General features: G+C 42.0%; 1 protein-coding gene across 1 annotated transcript in view; it reads left to right on the top strand.

Moving 5' to 3' along the window:
- The window catches only part of LOC132475975 (signal-regulatory protein beta-1-like), a 33,108-nt gene extending 11,059 nt beyond the window's left edge, over positions 1-22,049 (top strand). The window contains exons 2-5 of the mRNA XM_060077656.1: positions 5,244-5,597; positions 11,908-12,228; positions 12,795-13,124; positions 21,946-22,049. Coding sequence (XP_059933639.1) covers positions 5,244-5,597; positions 11,908-12,228; positions 12,795-13,124; positions 21,946-22,049 — 1,109 coding nt within the window. The remainder of the gene's footprint in view (positions 1-5,243; positions 5,598-11,907; positions 12,229-12,794; positions 13,125-21,945) is intronic.
- The last annotated feature ends 830 nt before the right edge of the window (positions 22,050-22,879 follow it).

The following is a 22,879-nucleotide window of genomic DNA, read 5'->3' as shown; positions in this document are numbered from 1 at the left end:
TCTGGAGTCCTGGGAACATTCCACTTCTTGACCTAAGTGGTGACTACGTGGGTATGCTCACTTTATGATAACACACAATATGCTCATGACTTATGCATGTATATGTATTTGTGTATTTATGTGATTTGTATGCATATAATGCTTCCATTTTAAAGCCTTCTTTAGAAAAAGATAATGTATGTAAAGCACTAAATATAGTGATTGACACGTATTAGGCTCTTGATATTAGCTATAATGAATAAAATGATGGAAGCTCAAAAAAAAAAAACAAAACCAAAGGCCATAAAGATAAAGAAGGACACTATATAATGATAAAAGGCTCAACATAAGAAGAGGATTTTACACTAGTCAACATATATGCACATAATATAGGAGCAGCCAAATACATAAAACAGAAATAAAGGGAGAAATTGACAGGAATACAACAATTAGACTTTAACACCCCACTCACATCAATGGACAGATCTTCTAGACAGAATGTCCTAGATGATACAATAGAACAGTTAGACTTCATTGATGTTTTTAGGACTTTACATTAAAAAAAAACAGACTACACATTCTTTTCAAGTGCACATGGAACATTCTTTAGGAATGATCACATATTGGGACACAAAACAGACCTCAATGAATTTAAGAGTATAGAAATTATCTCAAACATCTTTTCTGAACACAACAGCATTCAACTAAAATCAACCACAGAAAAATAAATGAGGAAAAAGATTACATGGAGACCAAATAACATGCTACTAAAAAACCAATGGGTCGACGATGAAATCAAAGAGGAAATTTAAAAAAATTACCTTGAGACAAATGACAATGAAAACACAACAATACAAAATCTATGGGACTGCAACAAATGCAGTCCTTAGAGGGAAGTTCATAGCCTTCATCAAAAAAACAAGAAGATCCTCAAATAAGCAACATAGTCTACCACTTAAAAGAATTAGAAAAAAAGAACAAACAAAATGTAAAGCCAGCAGAAAGGAGGAAATAATAAATATCAGAGAGGAAATAAAATAGAGATTAAAAAAACAGTAGAAAAAAATCAATAAAACCAAGAATTGGTTCTTTGAAAGGATAACAAGATTGACAAACCTTTGGCCAGGCTCACCAAGAAGAAAAGAGAGAGATCCTGAATAAACAAAATAAGAAATGAAAAAGGAGACATTACATCTGATACTGCAGAAATATAAAAAACCATAAGGGAATACTATGAACAATTATATGCCAACAAATTTGACAACATAGAAGACATGGACAAGTTTCTAGAAACATACAGCCCACCAGTAATGAATCAAGAAGAAATACATAATTTGAACAGACTGATCATGAGAGGTGAAGTAGAATCTGTAATAAAAAAACTTCCTACAAACAAAAGTCCGGGACCAGATGGCTTCACAGGTGAACTCTACCAAACATACATAGAAGAACTTACACTGATCCTTCTCAAACTCCTCCAAAAAGTTGAAGAGGAGGGAACACTCCCAGAGACATTCCATGAAGCCACCATTACCCTGATATCACAACCACACAAAGACACCACCAAAAAAGAAAATTACAAGCCAATATCTTTGATGAATATAGATGCAAAAATTCTCAACAAAACATTAGCAAAACAAATCCAGCAACACATGAACAAGATCATACACCACAGACAAGTTGGATTCATCCCAAGTTCACAAGGATGTTTTGACATACAGAAATAAATCAATACGATACACACACATACAGAAATAAATCAATACTATACACCCCAGAAACAATACCACATGATCATCTCAGTAGATGCAGAAAAAACATTTCACAAAATTCAACATCAGTTCATGATAAAAACTCTTGCTAAAGTGGGCATACAGGGAACAAAACTATTTATGACAAATGCACAGCTAAAATAATACTCAATGGTGAAAATCTGAAAAATTTTCCACTAAAATCTGGAAAAAGACAAGGATGCCCACTCTCACCTCTTCTATTCAACATAGTACTGGAAGTCCCAGCTACAGAAATCAGAGAAGAAAAAGAAGTAAAAATATCTAAATTGGAAGGGAAGAGGTAAAATTGTCATTATATGCAGATGACATGATACTATATATAGAAAATCCTAAAGACTCCACACAAAAACTACTAGAACTGATCAACAAATGCCACAAGGTAGCAAGATACAAGATTAATACAGAGAAATTGGTTGCATTTCTTTACACTCACAATGTAATATCAGGAAGGGAATGTAAAAAAAACAATACCTTTAAAACTCACACCCCCAAAAATAAAATACTTAGTAATAATCCTGACTAAGGAGATGAAAAACTTATACACTGAGAACTATAAAACATTAATAAAGGAATTGAAGATTATTCAAAGAAAAGGAAAGATAGCCCATGCTTTTGGATTGGAAGAATTAATATTGTTAAAATGGCCATACTACTCAAAGCAATCTACAGGTTTATTTCAATCCCTATCAAATTACCCATGACATTTTCCCCAGAACTAGAACAAATGCTCCTACAATTTATATGGAACCACAAAAGACTCAGAATTGCCAAAGCAATCCTGAAGAAAAAGAACAAAGCAGGAAGCATAGCCCTCCCAAACTTCAGACAGTACTACAAAGCTACAGTATTGGCAAAACAACATGGTATTGGCACAAAAACAGACATATGGATCAATGGAACAGAATAGAGAGTGCAGAAATAAACCCACACACTTACAGTCAATTAATCTTTGACAAAAGAAGCAAGAATATATAATGGGAAAAAGACAGTCTCTTCAGCAAGTGGTGTTGGGAAAGTTGGACAGCTGCATGTAAATCGAACATACCCTTTCACCATATAAAAAAATAAACTCAAAATGTCTTAAAGACTTAAACATAAGTCATGACACCATAAAACTCCTAGAAGAGATCATAGGCAAAACATTTTTTGACATAAATTGTACCAAAGTTTTCTTAGGTCAGTCTCCCAAGGCAATAGAAATAAAAACAAACAATGGGACTTAATCACATTTACAAACTTTTGCATAGCAAAAGAAACCATAAACAAAACAAAAAGACAACCTACTGAATGGGAGAAAATATTCACAAAGGATTTGACCAACAAGGGCTTGCTTTCCAAAATATACAAACAGCTCATACAACTCAACAACATTTCTCCAAAGAATAAATACAAGTGGCCAATAGGCACATGAAAAGATGCTTATTAATTATTAGAGAAATTCAAATCAAAACTAAAATTAGGTACCACCTCACATCAGTCAGAATGGTCACCCTTAAAAGCTCTACAAATAACAAATGCTGGAGAGGATGTGGAGAAAAGAGAACTCTCCTATACTGTTGGCAGGAATGTAAGTTGGTACAGCCACTATGGAAAACAATATGGAGGTTCCTCAGAAAAATAAAAAAAGAATTACCATATGATCCAGCGATCCCACTCATGGGCATATATCCAGACAAAACTCTTATCCAAAAAGATACATGCACCCCTATGTTCATAGCAGCACTATTCACAATAACTAAGACATGGGAACAACCTAAAAGTCCATCAACAGATGAATGGATAAAGAAGATGTGGTACATATATACAATGGAATACTATTCAGCCATAAAAAAGAATGAAATAATGTCATTTGCAGCAACATGGACACAACTAGAGATTATCATACTAAGTGAAGTAAGTCAGAAAGAGAAAAGAGAAACACCATATGATATTTATATGTGGAATCTAAAAGATGACACAGGGAATTCTCTGATGGTCCAGTGGTTAGGACTCCACACTTCCACTGCAGGGGGCCTGGGTTCGATCCCTGGTCAGGGAACAAGGATCTCGCAAGCTATGCCACATGGACCCACCTCCCCAAAAAAGATGAGACAAATGAACCTAACCACAAAACGGAAACAGACTCACGGACATAGAGACCAAACTTGTGGTTGCCAAGGGGGAGAGGGTAGGGGTAATGTAATCTATTATATATAGAATGGGTAAACAACAAGGTCTTACTATATAGCACAGAGAACTATATTCAGTATGCTATGATAAGCCATAATGGAAAAGAACATATTAAAAAAAGAATGTATATATGTATATACAAGAATATATATATACGTAAAAATGAGTCAATTTTTGTACAGCAGAAATTACCAAAACATTGTAAATCAACAATATTTCAGGGTAAAAAAGTTATAAATCAAGTAAAAAGAAAAAAAGAAAGTAGCCCCCCCAAAGAGATCTATGTCCTATACTCACCTGTGAATATTTTACTCTACTTGGAAAAAGAGATTTTGTAAAAGTGATTAAGTTAAGACCCTTGCTATGGGGAGAATATCCTAGATTATCAGTGTGGGCTCAATATAATCTTATAAGAATAAGGCAGGAAAGCCAAAGTTAGAGAAGTACAAGTGACAATGGAAGCAACATTAGAGTCATAAGAAGATGGAAACCATGAGAAAAGGCATGTAGACAGTCTCAAAAATTTGGAGAGACAATGATCAGAGCCTCCAGAAGAAATGTAGCCCAACTAACTCCTTGATTTTAGTCCAGTAATACCATTTCTGGTACTTTGACATCCAGAATTATAATAAAACTGTTACTTCAAGCCACTAAATTTTTGATAATTTATTACAGCAGCCTTAGGTAATTAATAAAACATGACTATGTCATTGGGAAAAAATGCTAGGGACTTGAAACAATATTTTACTTTCTTCTTAAACTAAATGTTCATTGTGTTGGGAGCTCTGCACATCACTGCCACTCAAGTATCCAGGTTGTTGGAGCCAACCTCATCATGAGAATGTGGATCTCTGGGGAAGATGGAAGTTGGTCCATAAAGGCTCTTGCAGTTAAATGAATAACCTACGAAATATATCCATCACTTCTCCTCACAATTCAGTGGTCTAAAGAAGCCATGTGGTCCCACCTAATGCAAAGGTCAGAAGTGCAGCACTCCAGGAGGCCACAAAGTGAACAGCCAGAAATATTTGGTGAAGTATGACACTTCTAATGAGGGCTGAATCACTCAAACCCATTCTCTGCCACATCATTTAACCTCTCTGTGCCTCAATTCCTCTCTTCTATTAGGGTCTCACGTTATAGGTTCATTGTGCAGGTTGCATGCAATATACACACAATGGGCTGAGTTCAAGGCTAGCTCATGGTACACTAAGTTAATGAAAACTGTTGTTGATAAATAATTGAGAAAACCTACAGGATCACATAAGGATGAATAAATAACTGGATTGTGTTTCCCTCCAGGAGTGGCAGGTGAGAACGAGGTGCAGGTGATTCAGCCTGAGAGGTCAGTTTCAGTTGCTGCAGGAGAGATGGCCACTCTGCACTGCGACATGACCTCCCTGTTCCCCGTGGGGCCCACCAAGTGGTTCAGGGGCACAGAGCCAGGCCGAGAGTTAATCTACAGTTTCAAAGGAGGCTCCTTCCCTCGAGTAACAACTGTTGCAGATACTACAAAGAGAGACAACTTGGACTTTTCCATCCGCATCAATAACATCACCCCAGCAGACACCGGTATGTACTACTGTGTGAAGTTCCAGAAAGGAAACCCTGACGTGGAGGTTAAGTCTGGACCAGGCACTCATCTCACTGTGAGTGGTGAGTATGGCCTGGGTCTCTTTTGTCCCCCTGGTCTGTGACAACAAGTCAACAAGAATGCCCTCCACCCTTTGAGAAAAAAGAAAAAAAAAGAATCAAGTGCAGCAGTGGGTGTTTATATCATGATCTGATTTCACTCCCTTTTACAGATCAGAGAAACTGAGGCCTGCAGAGGTTGTGCTATTTGCCAAAGGCCCCACAACTGGTAAAGCTGGGAAAAGTCTGGAACCCCAGTCTGCCTGGCTCCACAGCCCTTGCCTTTTCCATCCTGTCTAACCCTTTGGTTCCAGGGATGAGGGAACTGAAAGTCTGAGCGACTTGCCCCATCACAGCCCAGGTATCAGCTCCTGCCTCCAGAGAGTGCTCCCCTCAATGTGGCTGAGTCTTCTCTTTATTCAGCACCTATTGAGCACCTACTGTGTGCCAGGCCCTGCTCCAGATGTTGTGGAAGCAGCAGTGAACAAAGCAGACAGGGCTCTTCTCCCATGGAACTTATGTTCTCTCCCCTTCCAAAGAGAAGTCTATCCAGGGCAGGGTTTCTTTATTTCCTCTTCAGAAACATCACACTGAGAAGAAGTTCCTAGAGGCATAGGTTCAGTGTTCACTCGGACGGCCCAGGCTAGAGGAGATGCCCAGAGGTTCAGTGTTTCCTGGGGGTCTGTCAGGAAAACCCTCCTGTGATTCAGGGACCAACTCACACAGTCACTGAAGGCTCCCAGCACAGCTGGGTCATCTCAGAATGTCCCTCCCCAGGGAAGAGGTTCCCCATGTGGGTGACTTAGGGGCTGCCCCATTGAGGTAGCAAAGGTGCTCATTTAGAGTTTTCTGACAAAGACCCTGGATCCTCTTCCTGACTCCTGAATCCTGGACTGTGACACAGGAGGGGCCTTTTGACACTGTCTGCCCAACCCTCCATGTACAGATGGCGGCCTGAGGCCAAGAGGTGACTGGAACCCAGACCACAGTCCCATGGTCAGTGAGTGAGGGTATCCTTCCAGAACCCAATCTGATTCCAGGCCAGGCTCTTTCCTGTACCAGCATTGGAACTGGTTTCATGGAAGAGCCTGGTACATGGAAGTTGAAGAATAAAAGCTCCTTGAATTAACCATTGAACATGATGTTTTCATTGCTTTCCCATAGGGTCAGAAGGCTCCTCGCATTCAGGCCCTAAGTCCTGAGGCGACTGGAAACTTCTCCTTACTTTCAGTCACATGATCCCAAATCCCTCAGTCCATATCAGCACCTAGAGCTGCGCATTGTTTCAATAGCTACTTAACATTCAGGGTATGGAGACAATCGTTTTCATTTTACAGTCTCCTGTTGACAGATACTAAGGTGTTCCTAACCTCGGTCTATTGAAACAGCACCGCAGTGGATAACCTTTCCATGTGTCACTCTCCTCAAAGGGGAAATACCCACTGCAAGTAGCATTGCTAGATCAGAGAGTATGTGTATTTTAATTTGTGTGATTATATTGCCAACTTTCCCTCCTAGTCATGGTAGCAAATGAATCTTCCCAGAGCTCCAGGCATTAGCAGGGAAGGTGGCTTTGTCCTGATTTTGCAGATATCACTAAACTTCCCAGTTTGTCGGTTCCTTGCTCAGCCAATCACAGCTAATAAGTGGTTCCACTGCCACTCAGATCTGCTGCCTCCCAGGAGGCTGCTCGTCCTCTTCCCCAGGCCGCCTGCTCAGAGGATTCCCTGGATGACAAGGGAAGGAGGGGGAGGGGAGCAGCAGCCTGTCAGATTCTGAATGTTCCTCATGGCATTTACTCCTTATAACCAGTGCTCTGAGGGTAGGGCCGTCTGTTGTCCCTTTTACATATGAGGACACTGAGGCTCAGAGACAGGACCTGATTTGTGAGCAGGTAGGGGAGTCAAGATTGAACCCAAGTACCTAGACTCACGACCCTGCTCTCTGCACACCCCACTGTGCTTGTCAAAGTGTGGAGAAAACTCCAGGCCTGTCCTCTTAAAACCTTGTATTGTTCTGTTCTTTAGCAATAAGCATTTTAAAAAGTCCTGTATGGAGGCAAGTCTAGCTTTACCACAGATCAGACAGATACTACAGTGTCTCATGATGTGCTGAGCATTCCTAAAATGCAGGGCTCAGCACACTTAAAAGCATCAGGAGTTTTTCTCTCCATTGTTGTGATCTTGCTCCTTCACTAGGCCTCATGGGGGAGCAGCTCTGGGAAGGGTAGAATGGACAGAGCAAAGAGGGGCCAGTGCAATCCCAGCAGCACCATGCACGCCCATTCCTGGCTCTGCAGACTGCGGATGGGGAGGGGGAGGTGTTCCCTAGAGGGTGCTGGGGGCCCCATGTGAGCAAGAGTTCATATCCTAGACTCAGGTGTCAGGAGCCCATGTCTTCCTATGTTGCTACAGGGTCCCCAGGCTGGGCACTCAGAAGCCACTCCTCCCTGTAGTTGCTTGAAGTCAAGAATCTTACAGGGAAAAGGGGAGGGTGGTGGTCAGTGGGGGGACTTGTGAAGGTGGGGCGCTTCCTCTGCTGATAGACATGAAAGCTTGGAGGTGACAGGAAATACTTCTGGGACACAGTGGGCGGGTGAGGAGACAGTCCCTTCATTTCTCTCAGCCTCAGTTTTCTCATCTGTAAAATGGTGATCATCATGGTCTCCTTTCAGGAGAGTTGGAAGGATTTGAGGTGCTCTGTCTAAATCACCAGCACAGAGTAGGGACCCCCCAAATCGAGGTGTTATTTCAAGGTGGTGAGCCAGTTCCCTGTGCTGGGTCCCATGTCCTCACGTGTAGAAAGAGGATAATCACACAGCCTTTGCATTATGTCCTGAGGGTACAATGATCTGGTGACAGGACAGCCCCTCAGGGAGCGATGATGCTGGCCTCCCAGACTGTGTGATCTTGGCAAGTCTCAGTTCCGTCTAGTCTTCAGTTTCCCCGTCTGTAAAATGGTGGTAATCACGCTGCCTTTCAGGGGTCTGTGATGACTCGAGAGCATCTGGGAAGCCCTGGATGGGGTGGACTGGGTATCACCGAGCTCAGTGCACAGTGGTTGAGAGCCTGGGCAGAGACCCCCTGCCTGGGCCTCCATCCCAGCTCTGCCCCGTCCCAACTCTGGGACCTCTGACGAGTCCCTCCCTACACTGGGGCTTGGTGTCCTCATCCGTCAGTGACAGCCCTGCCCTCACAGAGCATCTGCAGGAACTGAATGAGGGACGTATGTCAAGAGCTTAGAGCAGATCCTGGCATATGGTACGTGTTCCACCAACGTGAGCTCTGATGTGCTGGAGCCAGAGGACCTCGGATGGGGTCGCTTTCTCTACAGGACTAAGTACAACTGGGGTTGTGATGGAGCTGGGTTCCTTTTGACCTTGGCTGCTTATTAGAATCACCTGGGAGATGGTAAAAGATCCCTAGACCCTGGTTCCACCCTAGAAATTCTAATTTAATTGGTCAGACGTGGGCCTGGGCAGCTGAGTGTTTTCACTCCTGCAGAGGATGCTGGTGCCCAGCCAGGGCAGAGGAGCCCTGAGTCATGTGTTCTCTGAGGTCAGAGGGAAGGCTGTGGTTTTTCCAGGACAGAGGTGGGTCACCCGTTGTGCCTGGGTTGTAAGAACAGCTCTCCTGGGTGTGAGTGCTTCAGGATAGCCCGTGACAGTGACAGCTCTTAGGATGCCCAAGAAAGTCATTCGGAGTCGATTGGCATGCACACACCCCACCTCCAACAGAGCTCACCTGGGCTGAGAGGTGCGTCCTCCCAACTCAGACCACCCTGTTCAGACCCGAGCTTCATCACTGGGGAAACCTTCCCATCTTTACACACGTGTGTGTGTAAACAGGCTCTGGAATGCCTGCAAATGCTCCCTGCTCAGCCTGGAGACCTCCTGCCTCAACACACCACAGTGACACTGACAAAATCTGTTCTTCCTCCTTTCAAAATGCTTACAGCTTCTGTAAAGAGCTGATCTGCAGGAAAACGCCTGTGATCTCCTGTGTGTTTTGAAAACCAATTCCCCAAACTTGTTTCTTGAGGGAATTTTTTTTTAAAATGGGAACAGATTTATAATTTGGTGTTTCTACTAGTTTTTTCATGTGGATTTTTGCATGACAGCTGCATGGAGCACGATTTGAGACTCTTGGTGTTTCTGTTGTGCTTTTGTTTTGCCTTCTTACTGCCTAAAAAATAAATAGGTAGTTTTAGAACTAGAATGGCCAGATCTTAGGATAACAATCATGGGTGTTATTCATTCTTTTTAAATTATGGGTGTTATTGATTAAGCACCTACTATATGTCCATTTCTTCCAGGTTGTCCATTTTATTGGCATTGACTTGCTTGTAGTAGTCTCTTAGGATGCTTTTTATTTCTGCAGTGTCTGTTGTAACTTCCCCTTTTTCATTTCTAATTTTATTGATTTGAGTCCTCTCCCTCTTTTTCTTGATGAGTCTGGCTAATGGTTTATCAATTTTGTTTATCTTCTCCGAGAACCAGCTTTTAGTTTTATTGATCTTTGCTATCATTTTCTTTGTTTCTATTTCATTTATTTTCTGCTCTGATCTTTATGAATTCTTTCCTTTTGCTAACTTTGGGCTTTGTTTGTTCTTCTTTCTCTAGTTCCCTTACGTTTAAGGTTAGATTATTTATTTGAGATGTTTCTTGTTTCTTCAGGTAGGCTTGTATAGCTATAAACTTCACTCTTAGAAGTGCTTTTGTTACCTGCCACAGGTTTTGGATCGCCGTGTTTTCATTGTCATTTGTCTCTAGGTACTTTTTGATTTCCTCTTTGATTTCTTCAGTGATCTCTTGGTTATTTAGTAATGTAGTGTTTAGCCTCCATGTTTTTGTGTTTTTTATGCATTCTCCCCTGTAATTTTACATATATCCTGGCTCATCTTACCAGGTGGTGCTTGTATCTACTTTGTCCAGAAACAGACACTGAGGATCAAGGATAAAGAACAGTGACACTAAAATCGATGTGTCCTGCATGCAGTGAGATGAGCTCTGACCTTTCCTCACTGGGTGCCCTTGACCAGCTTCTTCCCCGCTGAGCCTCATCCCATATATGGAGTCACTCTTGGGTCTCCCTCACAGGGCTGGTGAGGGGATTAAAAAGCTGAGGGTGATAGAAAGATCAGGCCATCTTTAGGCTCTGAAGAAACTCTGGACAAGTGGTAACTGATCAGAGTATCTTGTCCCTTTAGGGGTGTCCAGGATGCTGGTGTTTATACAATTTGACATATTAAGGTAACTCCTTGCTATGTCCTCAAACGTTTGATGAGTTTTAGGAAGCAAGTTAAGTATCTACAAATGCAAATATTTGTCATGTTTGCTGTCTGCCAACTTTTACAGGAGGTGTTGAGTAACAATGAACAGTTGGGAGACACCCTACAGGAAACTTCTAAAGAGAAACCACCCTCACATTTGATTGACCGATTTGTGTGCTTCTGGGTGCTTTATAGGCCTGTGCCTGTGTCTCTACAGATTTAATAACAATTAAGAAATTAACCACCACTGCTTTCTCAGCGCTCAGTGATCTTTCTTCTCAACCCAAAACTGAACCAAGAGAAGAACCCAGACTCAGAAAAACATCCATTTGCCCCCTTCCTTTGAAATTCAGGGATTGATACATTAGCCCTACTGAAATATTCATGGAAAGAATGAAAACTATGCAGTAAATTCATAAACACCTGAAGGCACAGCTCTGGGTATAAATACAGTCTGGGTTAAAGATGGATCTGTGTTTGTTGGTTTTGTGAATAATCTTGTGTTTTACTCATAGCAAATTTGCTCCCACTGCCTGATTTGACCCTCACTGCAGCCCGGGAAGGGTAATGCCTGCTGTCCCCTTTCACAGATGAGGAGCTGGGAGGTGCCATGGCCACACCTCTCGTTGGACGGCCAGCCTGGTTCAGCTTCCATGTGGTCCCGCTATGACCCCACTTCCCCTGCATTTACTTCTGTAAACACTTCTCAGAACTTACCTAAGTTTTCCAGGGGGAGCCCAGCTAGGAACAGTTAATAGGAGAGTAAGACCAATCAGTACTTTTGTTCCTTTGCCCAAACTGGTGGGAAATCACCTGGCAGATGTAAGAAGGTGGACTTTGAACTCAGGCCTGGAATTCCATGTCAGCCCTGCCCCTGACTCAGAGCCACCTCTGGGAACCTGTGTGTCTCCTCTGTCAGATGAGGATGATGACACTGCCCTCCCAGAACTATGTGAAGAATTTAAAAAATAATATGTGTGGTGGTTCTTAACTGTGTCACATTTTTATCATTAGTGATGATAATTACAATCATGTTCATCATTTATAAATGTTCCTTTTGTAGCCAAACCCTCTCCTCCTGTGGTATCAGGCCCCGCAGTGAGGGTCACACCTGAGCAGACAGTGAGCTTCACCTGCAAATCCCACGGGTTCTCCCCCAGAAACATCTCCCTGAAATGGTTCAAAAATGGCAATGAGCTCTCAGCCTCCCAGACCAACGTGGAACCAGAGGGAAACGACGTTTCCTACAGCATCTCCAGCACAGCCAAAGTGTTGCTGGCCCTGGGGGATGTTCGCTCCCAGGTCATCTGCGAGGTGACCCACATCACCCTGCAGGGAGACCCTCCTCTTCGTGGGACAGCCAACTTGTCTGAGACCATCCGAGGTAGAAGCCCCTCACACCAGCCTAAGCCCGCACCTGCCCTCAAGGCCCCAGCCTGTTCCTCCTCCCTGCCTTTTGCTCCAGGCCTCAAATTGCCTGGAATCTACTTCCTGACAGTCCTGCCCCATCACCAGGCTCCTAGATGAGCTGGTCACTAACTACTGTTTTAACGGCAGCTGCCAGGTGGACACCCCTCATGTGCCAAGCACTGTGCTAAGTAGTTTCCTTTACTTTATCAATAGTTTCTCCAACTACAGGCCCCTATGTGCTTGGTGATTTCATATACTTTGCTGCAGTTATTATATTCCAACTGCATGCCAGGGGCTGTGCTTGTAGATGACACACATTATTAACCTAATAGGAGCTCAGTCCTTGAGCACCTACTGTGTGCCCTGCAGTGTGCTTATGATTTCATTTATATACAAAGAGACCCTCGGTGTTTGAGCACCTGCTGCATGCCTGGCCCTGTCCTCTGGTGACTCCCTTGCTGTGCTGGAAGCTGTTATCCTGCCCCTCTCCTGTGACCTGTTGGTTCCATAAGGTCAGCGCTCCTGCCTGTGCTGTTTCAGTTCCGCCTACCTTGACGATTACCCAGCACCCCATGGCGGGGAACCAGGTGAATGTCACCTGCCAGGTGAACAAGTTCTACCCCCAGCGCCTACAGCTGACCTGGTTGGAGACTGGAAATGTGCCCCGAATAGACATGGCTTCGACCCTCCTAGAGAACACGGATGGGACCTTTAACCGGACGAGCTGGCTCGTGGTGAACTCCTCTGCCCACAGGGAGGCTGTGCTGCTCACCTGCCAGGTGGAGCATGACGGACAGCCAGCGGTCACCAAAACCCACACCCTGGAGGCCTCTGCTCCCCAGAAGAACCAGGATGCAGATGAACCTCTTGGTGAGGCCTCCACTCCAACTGACCCAGTTCTTTACCTTTTTTTAAATATTAAAGGTAGTAATTCATGCTTATTATAGAACACTCTAGAAGTCAATAGGTGTAAAACAGAATTTTAAAATAAGTTCCCTCCCCCAAATCCCACACCCCCAAGAGTGACCACTGGTAAGAGTTTGGCATATTCTTTATAGATCTCTTGACATAAGTATCCATGAAAGAAAGTAGGAAGGAGGGAGATCATCCTTTTCATAGAATCCTGCCTCTCGCTCTCTTCAACTGACAGTAATTATGTTCCTCATTCCCTGTCCACCCACCCACCTCCCTCCTCCTTGTTCTTTTTAACCTCTGCTTAGTCTCTCTCCAGCCTAGACTTTTCCATCCATATCAGTAACATCACCCCAGTAGACACCTGCACCTAATACTCTGTGAAATTTTGGAAGGGTAGCCCTGAGGACATGAAGGTTGAGTCTGAACCTGGCACCCAGGTGACCATGAGTGCTCATTGCACAGGGCTCCTTTGTCCCCTGATTTGTGACAATGGACTACTAATGATCACAGTCGCTCACTGAACATTTTCTAAATTCAGATATCAGTTCAGCTGTGATCTCTTTTCCTGCTTCAACAAACCAGAGAGTTTGGAGTTTAACAGAAGAGACTCAGAGAGAAATGGGGGATGGGGGATGTTGTTGAAGATTTGTTGCCTTTAGTTCAGATGATTGGGCTAAACTAATAAAGGTGAATCTGAGTCTCTGAGGACAGGAACCACCAGCCTGTATAACAGATATGTGCTAATTAAAGACAGGTTCCCACTCAGCTGAACCACCAGCCTGTATAACAGATATGTGCTAATTAAAGACAGGTTCCCACTCAGCTGGGCATTTTCCCAAGGACAGTCCCCCTTTCTATGAATAAAACATGTCTTATAGGCTGTCATGTAACATCAAGAGAGGGTCAAGTCACATCCAGGAGTCTTTCCTCCAGAAGACCTTTCAAAGTCCCACATTCCTTCCAACATGCCCGTGGTGTTGTCCTCATCTTCTGGGTCAATGCTGGGTCACTGAGTGGCCATGTCCCTGCCTGCTGGAAGAATAAAGAGAGGAAGAGGAGAACAAACAACTTCCCTTAAACAAGAGATATAGAGAAGTTGCATAATTGTGTTCACTTTAACTTACTCCTGTGTGCACAACCAGTTATCAGTGGAGTCCACAATTGTGTGGTCATACGGTTAAGGACCTTGATTTTCTACAAAACTAATACCAGTGCACACTTAATATATAATCAATATTAATTCCCTAATATCATTTAAAATGGAGTATACATTCAAATTTTCCAAAATATATTTTATTGTTGTTTTTGTGCACCAAAATTGTTTTTAATTCATCTGTAAGTTCTTGGCAAAAATTTTCCATGACTCCATCTGGGCCTTGAAAATCTATTTTTTATTTGAAAAAGAATTTGAATTGTTTAAGACTATTCAGATTATTCATTTCATATAGTGTGAGCTGTGGTAGGTTCTGCTTTTTGAGGTATTTGTTCCATTGTCTTTAAGTTGTCAAATTTCTGCCTGTATAGTTGTTTATAACATTCCCTAACTATCCTTTTGTTGTCTGAAGGATCTGTAGTGATGCCCTCTGTTTCATTCCTGATATTGGAAATGTGTCATTCATTTTTTCTTTGCATTTGTACTAGAAGTTTTTCAATTTTATTGATCTTTTAAAGGAACCCACTCTTTTTTTCTTATTAGTCATCAATTTTATACACATCAGTGTATACATGCCAATCCCAATCACACAGTTCATCACACCACCACCCCCAACCCCCCTCCGCTTTCTCCACTTGGTGTCCATACATTTGTTCTCTACATCTGTGTTTCAATTTCTGCCCTGAAAACCGGTTCATCTGTACCATTTCTCTAGGTTCCACATATATGCATTAATATACGATATTTGTTTTTCTATTTCTGACTTACTTCACTCTGTATGACAGTCTCTAGATCCATCCACATCTCAACAAATGACCCAATTTTGCTCCTTTTTATGGCTGAGTAATATTCCACTGTATATATGTACCACATCTTCTTTATCCATTTGTCTGTCAATGAGCATTTAGGTTGCTTCCATGACCTGGCTATTGCAAATAATGCTGCAATGAACATTGGGGTGCATGTGTCTTTTTGACTATGGTTTTCTCTGGGTATATGCCCAGTAGTGGGGTTGCTGGATCACATGGTAATTCTATTTTTAGTTTTGTAAAGAACCTCCATATTGTTCTCCATAGTGGCTGTATCAATTTACATTCCCACCAACAGTGCAAGAGGGTTCCCTTTCCTACACATTTGTTGTTTGTAGATTTTCTAATGAAGCCCATTCTAACTGGTGTGAGGTGATACCTCATGGTAGTTTTGATTTGCATTTCTCTAATATAATTAGTGATGTTGAGCAGCTTTTCATGTGCTTCTTGGACATCTGTATGTCTTCTTTGGAGAAATGTCTCTTTAGGTCTTCTGTCTATTTTTGGATTGGGTCGTTTGTTTTTCTAATATTGAGCTGCATGAGCTGTTTATATATTTTGGAGATTAATCCTTTGTCCGTTGATTCGTTGGCAAATATTTTCTCCCATTCTGAGGGTTGTCTTTTCATCTTGTTTATGGTTTCCTTTGCTGTGCAAAAGCTTTTAAGTTTCATTAGGTCCAATTTGTTTATTTTTGTTTTTATTTCCATTACTCTAAGAGGTGGATCAAAAAAGATCTTACTGTGACTTATGTCAGAGTGTTCTTCCTATGTTTTCAGCCAAGAGTTTTATAGTGTCCAGTCTTATATTTAGGTCTCGAATCCATTTTGAGTTTATTTTTGTGTATGGTGTTAGGGAATGTTCTAATTTCATTCTTTTACATGTAGCTGTCCAGTTTTCCCAGAACCATTTATTGAAGAGACTGTCTTTTCTCCATTGTATATCCTTGCCTCCTTTGTCATAGATTAGTTGACCATAGGTGCATGGGTTTATCTCTGAGATTTCTATCTTGTTCCATTGCTCTATGTTTCTGTTTTTGTGCCAGTACCATATTGTCTTGATTACTGTAGCTTTGTAGTATAGTCTGAAGTCAGGGAGTCTGATTCCTCCAGCTCTGTTTTTTTTCCCTCAAGACTGCTTTGGCTATTCATGGTCTTTTGTGTCTCCATACAAAATTTAAGATTTTTTGTTCCAGTTCCATAAAAAATGCCATTGGTAATTTGATAGGGTCTCCATTGAATCTGTAGATTGCTTTGGGTAATATAGTCATTTTCACAATATTGATTCTTCCAATCCAAGAACATGGTATATCTCTCCATCTGTTCATATCATCTTTAATTTCTTTCATCAGTGTCTTATAGTTTTCTGCATACAGGTCTTTTATCTCCCTAGGTAGGTTTATTCCTAGGTATTTTATTCTTTTTGTTGCAATGGTAAATGGGAGTGTTTCCTTAATTTCTCTTTCAGATTTTTCATCATTAGTGTATAGGAATGCAAGAGATTTCTGTGCATTAATTTTGTATCCTGCAACTTTACCAAATTCATTGATTACCTCTAGTAGTTTTCTGGTAGCATCTTTAGGATTCTCTATGTATAGTATCATGTCATCTGCAAAGAGTGACAGTTTTACTTCTTCTTTTCCAATGTGTATTCCTTTTATTTCTTTTTCTTCTATGATTGCTGTTGCTAGGACTTCCAAAACTATGTTGAATAATAGTGGTGGAAGTGGACATCCTTGTCTTGTTCCTGAACTTAGAGGAAATGCTTTTAGTTTTTCACCATTGAGAATAATGTTTGGTGTGAGTTTGTCATATTTGGCCTTTATTATGTTGGGGTAGCTTCCCTCTATGCCCACTTTCCAGAGAGTTTTTGTCATAAATCTGTGTTGAATTTTGTCAAAAGCTTTCTCTGCATCTCTTGAGTTGATCATATGGATTTTATTCTTAAGTTTGTTAATACATTGTATCACATTGATTGATTTGCATATATTGAAGAATCCTTGCATCCCGGGGATAAATCCCACTTGATCATGGTGTATGATCCTTTTAATGTGTTCTTGGATTCTGTTTGCTAGTATTTCATTGAGGATTTTTGCATCTATATTCATCAGTGATATTGGTCTGTAATTTTCTGTTTTTGTAGTATCTTTGTCTGGTTTTGGGATCAGGGTGATGGTGGCCTCATAGAATGAGTTTGGGAGTGTTCCTTCCTCCGCAATTTTTTGGAAGAGTTTGAGAAGGATGGGTGTTAGCTCTTCTCTAAATGTTTGATAGAATTTACCTGTAAAGCCATCTGGTCCTCGACTTTTGTTTGTTGGAAGATTTTTAATCACAGTTTCAATTTCATTACTTGTGATGGTCTGTTTATATTTTCTATTTCTTCCTGGTTCAGTCTTGGAAGGTTATACCTTTCTAAGAATTTGTCCATTTCTTCCAGGTTGTCCATTTTATTGGCATTGACTTGCTTGTAGTAGTCTCTTAGGATGCTTTTTATTTCTGCAGTGTCTGTTGTAACTTCCCCTTTTTCATTTCTATTTTTATTGATTTGAGTCCTCTCCCTCTTTTTCTGTTTTTTTTTTTTTTACGTGGGCCTCTCACTGTTGTGGCCTCTCCCGCCGCGGAGCACAGGCTCCGGACGCACAGGCCCATCGGCCATGGCTCACGGGCCCAGCCACTCTGCGGCATGTGGGATCCTCCCGGACCGGGGCACGAACCCACGTCCCCTGCATTGGCAGGCAGACTCTCAACCACTGCGCCACCAGGGAAGCCCTCCCTCTTTTTCTTGATGAGTCTGGCTAATGGTTTATCAATTTTGTTTATCTTCTCCAAGAACCAGCTTTTAGTTTTATTGATCTTTGCTATCATTTTCTTTGTTTCTATTTCATTTATTTTCTGCTCTGATCTTTATGATTTCTTTCCTTTTGCTAACTTTGGGCTTTGTTTGTTCTTCTTTCTCTAGTTCCCTTACGTTTAAGGTTAGATTATTTATTTGAGATGTTTCTTGTTTCTTCAGGTAGGCTTGTATAGCTATAAACTTCCCTCTTAGAAGTGCTTTTGCTACCTGCCACAGGTTTTGGATCGCCGTGTTTTCATTGTCATTTGTCTCTAGGTACTTTTTGATTTCCTCTTTGATTTCTTCAGTGATCTCTTGGTCATTTAGTAAGGTATTGTTTAGCCTCCATGTTTTTGTGTTTTTTATGCATTTTACCCTGTAATTCATTTCTAATCTCATAGCATTGTGGTCGGAAAAGATGCTTGATATGATTTCAATTTTCTTAAATTTACTGAGGCTTGATTTGTGACCCAGGATGTGATCTCTCCTGGAGAATGTCACATGCACACTTGAGAAGAAAGTATAATCTGCTGTTTTTGGATGGACTGTCCTATAAATATCAATTAGATCTATCTGGTCTATTGTGTCATTTAAAGCTTCTGTTTCCTTATTTATTCTCATTTAGGATGATCTGTCCATTGGTGTAAGTGAGCTGTTAAAGTCCCCCTATTATTATTGTGTTACTGTCAATTTCCTCTTTTAGCTGTTAGCAGTTGCCTTATGTATTGTGGAGCTCATATGTTGGGTGCATATATATTTATAATTGTTATATCTTCTTCTTGGATTGATCCTTTGATCATTATGTAGTGTCCTTTGTCTCTTGTAACATTCTTTATTTTAAAGTCTGTTTTATCCAATATGAGTATTGCTACTCCAGCTTCCCCTTGATTTCCATTTGCATGGAATATCTTTTGCCATCCCCTAACTTTCAGTCTGTAGGTCTGAATTCAGTCTCTTGTAGACAGCATATATATGGGTCTTGTTTTTGTATCCATTCAGCGAGGCTGTGTCTTTTGGTTGGAGAATTTAATCCATTCACTTTTAAGGTAACTATAGATACGTATGTTCATATGATGATTTTCTTAATTGTTTTGGGTTTGTTTTTGTAGGTCTTTTCTTCTTCTGTGTTTCCCACTTAGAGAAGTTCCTTTAGCATTTGTTGTAAAGCTAGTTCTGTGGTGCTGCATTCGCTTAGCTTTTGCTTGTCTCTAAAGCTTTTGATTTCTCCATCGAATCTGAATGAGATCCTTGCCAGGTAGAGTAATCTTAGTTGTAGTTTCTTCCCTTTCATCACTTTAAATATATCATGCCACTCCCTTCTGGCTTGTAGAGTTTCTGCTGAGAAATCAGCTGTTAACCTTATGGGAGTTCCCTTGTATATTATTTGTCATTTTTCCCTTGTTGCTTTCAGTAATATTTCTTTGTCTTTAATTTTTGCCAGTTTGATTACTATGTGTCTTGGCATGTTTCTCCTTGGGTTTATCCTGTATGGGACTCTCTGTGCTTCCTGGACTTGGGTGGCTATTTCCTTTCCCATGTTAGGGAAGTTTTCGACTATAATCTCTTCAGATATTTTCTCTGGTCCTTTCTCTTTCTCTTCTCCTTCTGGGACCCCTATAATGCGAATGTTGTTGTGCTTAATGTTGTCCCAGAAGTCTCTTAGGCTGTCCTTATTTCTTTTCATTCTTTTTTCTTTATTCTGTTCCGCAGCAGTGAATTCCACCATTCTGTGCTCCAGGTCACTTATCCGTTCTTCCACCTTAGTTATTCTGCTATTGATTCCTTCTAGTGTAGTTTTCATTTCAGTTATTGAATTGTTCATCTCTGTTTGTTTGTTCTTCAATTCTTCTAGGCCTTTGTTAAACATTTCTTGCATCTTCTTGATCTTTGCCTCCATTCTTTTTCCAAGGTCCTGGATCATCTTCACTATCATTATTCTGAATTCTTTTTCTGGAAGGTTGCCTATCTCCACTTCATTTAGTTGGGTTTTTTTGTGGTTTTATCTTGTTCCTTCATCTGGTACATAGTCCTCTGCCTTTTCATCTTGTCTATCTTTCTGTGAATGTGGTTTTTGTTCCACAGGCTGCAGGATTGTAGTTCTTCTTGCTTCTGCTGTTTGTCCTCTGGTGGATAAAGCTATCTCAGAAACCACTCTTTGTTTCAATTATTTTCTCTATTGTTTATCTGTTTTCATTTTCACTGATTTTTCTCCTTTCTGTATTATTTCCTCCCTTCTGTTTGCTTTGGGTTTATTTTGCTCCTTCATTTCTCATTTCTTGAGGCCGGAGTTTAGATGATTGCTTTAGACTTTTTCTTTTTCCTAGTGCCACACCTGTGTCTCCTCTTGTGCTTGGTTCCTGACGGCTGTGTTCTTCCTCCAGTCCTCAGGTCCCTAGACAGTCTGCCTCCTCGTCCACCTCAGAGTCCGCCTATGCTTGTCCCGTGTGTTATTTCTAGGGTTCAAGTTGTACTGAACGAGGAGAGTAAGAGAGAAGAGTCCATGCCATCTTGTCTGGCATGGCCTGTAAATGCTTTTTAATCTTCCATCTTCTGCTCACGCTCAACCAGGGCTGGTACTTCTGGGTGCTACAGGGTGCCTGACCCATGATGCTTGCTAGTGTAGTAAAGCTGGAAATGTTTTTTGGAGGATCTAGGTTGACAGGCTGAAGAGATGTGTAACATGCTGATGTGATCCCTCTCCCTGGATCCAAAGCCTACCCCAGGCATCTGAGGGCTCCAGCCACTGCAGGCCTGTGTCCAGTGGGTCTGTTGTGAGGATGCACATCTTACTGTTTGTTTTTATGGTATTGGGGTTTTTTTTACAATATTTCTAGCCTAATAGACCTCTCTTCCCTAGTACAGCATAAATCAAGATGTTAACGGAGTTTTTGGTTGGTTGGTTGGTTTTGATAGTGGGAGAAATGTTCGGAGTCCTCTAATTCTTTGGTTCTCTTTTGTCTTTCAGGAACCTAAATCCCTTCCCCTTACTTTTTTCTTTTTCCCTTTACCTCTTAATTGCCATCAGCACGTCTTCCTCCTTTTCAATTTTTCTACCCAGAAATTATGCACTTTAACTCATGCATATCCATTTATTCACATCTGTTTTCTCCTTGAATTAGGTTCCTATAGTCAGTGTAAGTAATTACCACATTTAGTGATTTAATACAAGACAAATGCATTATCATACAGCTGTAGAGGTCAGAAGTCTACAATGGGTGTCTGGGCTCTGCTCCTTCAGAAGGCTCTAGAGAAGAATCGATTTCCTTGCCTTTTCCAACTCCCAGAGGTGTCCACACTCCTTGGCAAAGGCCTCACATCAGTCTGACCTCTGCTTCTGACATCACATCTCCTCCAACTGTTCTGCCTCAATTTTTTACTTATAAGAATCTCTGTGATTACATGGCCTCCACTAGGAAAATGTGCCCATCTCAAGATCCTTAACAAATCATTACTGCTAATCCCTTTTGACATGTAAGGTAACATATGCACAGATTCTGGGGATTCTGTTCCAACCCTTTTAAATCACACATACTTTTAAGCCCCTTTCTATGATCTGTGCTCCTTAGGACACTTTCCCAATATTTTCAAAGTTTAGACAAATTTATATTGGTGGTGGTATTTCCAAATAAGTCTAGCTGCCTTGTCTATTTCTCCATAATTTTCCTGGTGGCTGGTTGAAGATGGGATGGCAACCTAGTGAGAGACTATTAGGATTTGCTGAATTTTCTCTTGTCTCACAGTTATTTTCACTTCTGACATTTTCTCTTCAAGTAATAACACCCTTGCAACCTGAGAAAACAGAGTAGGAGAATAAGGAACTCCTGTATGCTGATTTCTGCCTCAAACTTGAGCCCAGGATGCAGGTCAAAGCCTCAGAGTCCTGATGAACCCAGGTGGCCTCAGATGGAGTAAGTCGAGGCCACTGGGAATGGCTCCTGTGTGATCCCTCTAATCGCTCCTCCCGTCCCTTGATGATTTCCAGGCCCAGAGCTGTCTTCTCTCCTGGTAGTTCTCCTCCTAGGCCCCAAGGTGCTGTTGGTGATTGGTGTCTCTGTCATCTTTGTCCACAGGAAGCATTGGGCCTGACTGTAAGTTGGGGTAGGAGGGAGGGCAGGACAAGGTCTGTCCTAGATGACATAAGGTCAGTAGGGGAGCCAGCCCACAGGTCACACAGGGTCAGGGCCCACGTGGTGATAAGAGAAAGGGGCACTCTTCCCTTCATACCCTCAGGAGTATCCTGTTTCCCCCTAAGAGGTGCCCAACTCCCAAGAGGTGTGCGGGGTCCTGGAGGAGGTGGGCTGGATCAGGGGTTTTCAAAGGGTGTCTCTTAGCAGTTCTGTGGAGGAAGTGGGCAGAGGTTGCTGAATGAGGAGGAGCTGAGTGGGTGGTTCCCTTAGAGACCATTTCTAGACACTTGAGCCCTGGGGCTCCTTGGGGAAAAAAGAATCCACATTTTCGGGTAATGTTGAGAACTCTGGATTGGTTATTCTGAGAGCGGCTTCTGCTCTGACCCTCCGTGTGACAGAATAGAAGGGCTAGGGATGGGGCATCAGGACCTGGGGAGGAGGCTGAGGGGTCAGAGTGCTATCCCAGGGGCTGCCCATCCTCTCAAGACAGGCATCCCAGGAGGAGAACACCTGGGCACATAGGAGGCATGCAAGGAACGTTTCCTGAGTGATGAGCAGATAATTAAATATGGACATGTTTACCACAGCTCCTTCCTTCCTCCCTGCTGGTGTCACCCTCAGTGTCTGCTGCCTCCTCCCCTTCCTGAGGGGCCCAGCCCAGGAGAAGGACTCAGCTGAGAGCTTCCACGACTCTGCTTCAAATGCCTCCCCTCCATGGAGACTTGCCTGCCCACATGCCCCTGAAGCCACCAGAGTTGGGTCTTCATACATGGTACTGAGCAAGGATCA

Source organism: Mesoplodon densirostris, chromosome 16, assembly GCF_025265405.1.
Source record: "Mesoplodon densirostris isolate mMesDen1 chromosome 16, mMesDen1 primary haplotype, whole genome shotgun sequence".
In the NCBI taxonomy this organism is placed as follows: domain Eukaryota; kingdom Metazoa; phylum Chordata; class Mammalia; order Artiodactyla; family Ziphiidae; genus Mesoplodon; species Mesoplodon densirostris.
The sequence above is the reverse complement of the archived record's forward strand: the minus strand, read 5'-3'. Positions and strand labels throughout refer to the sequence as shown.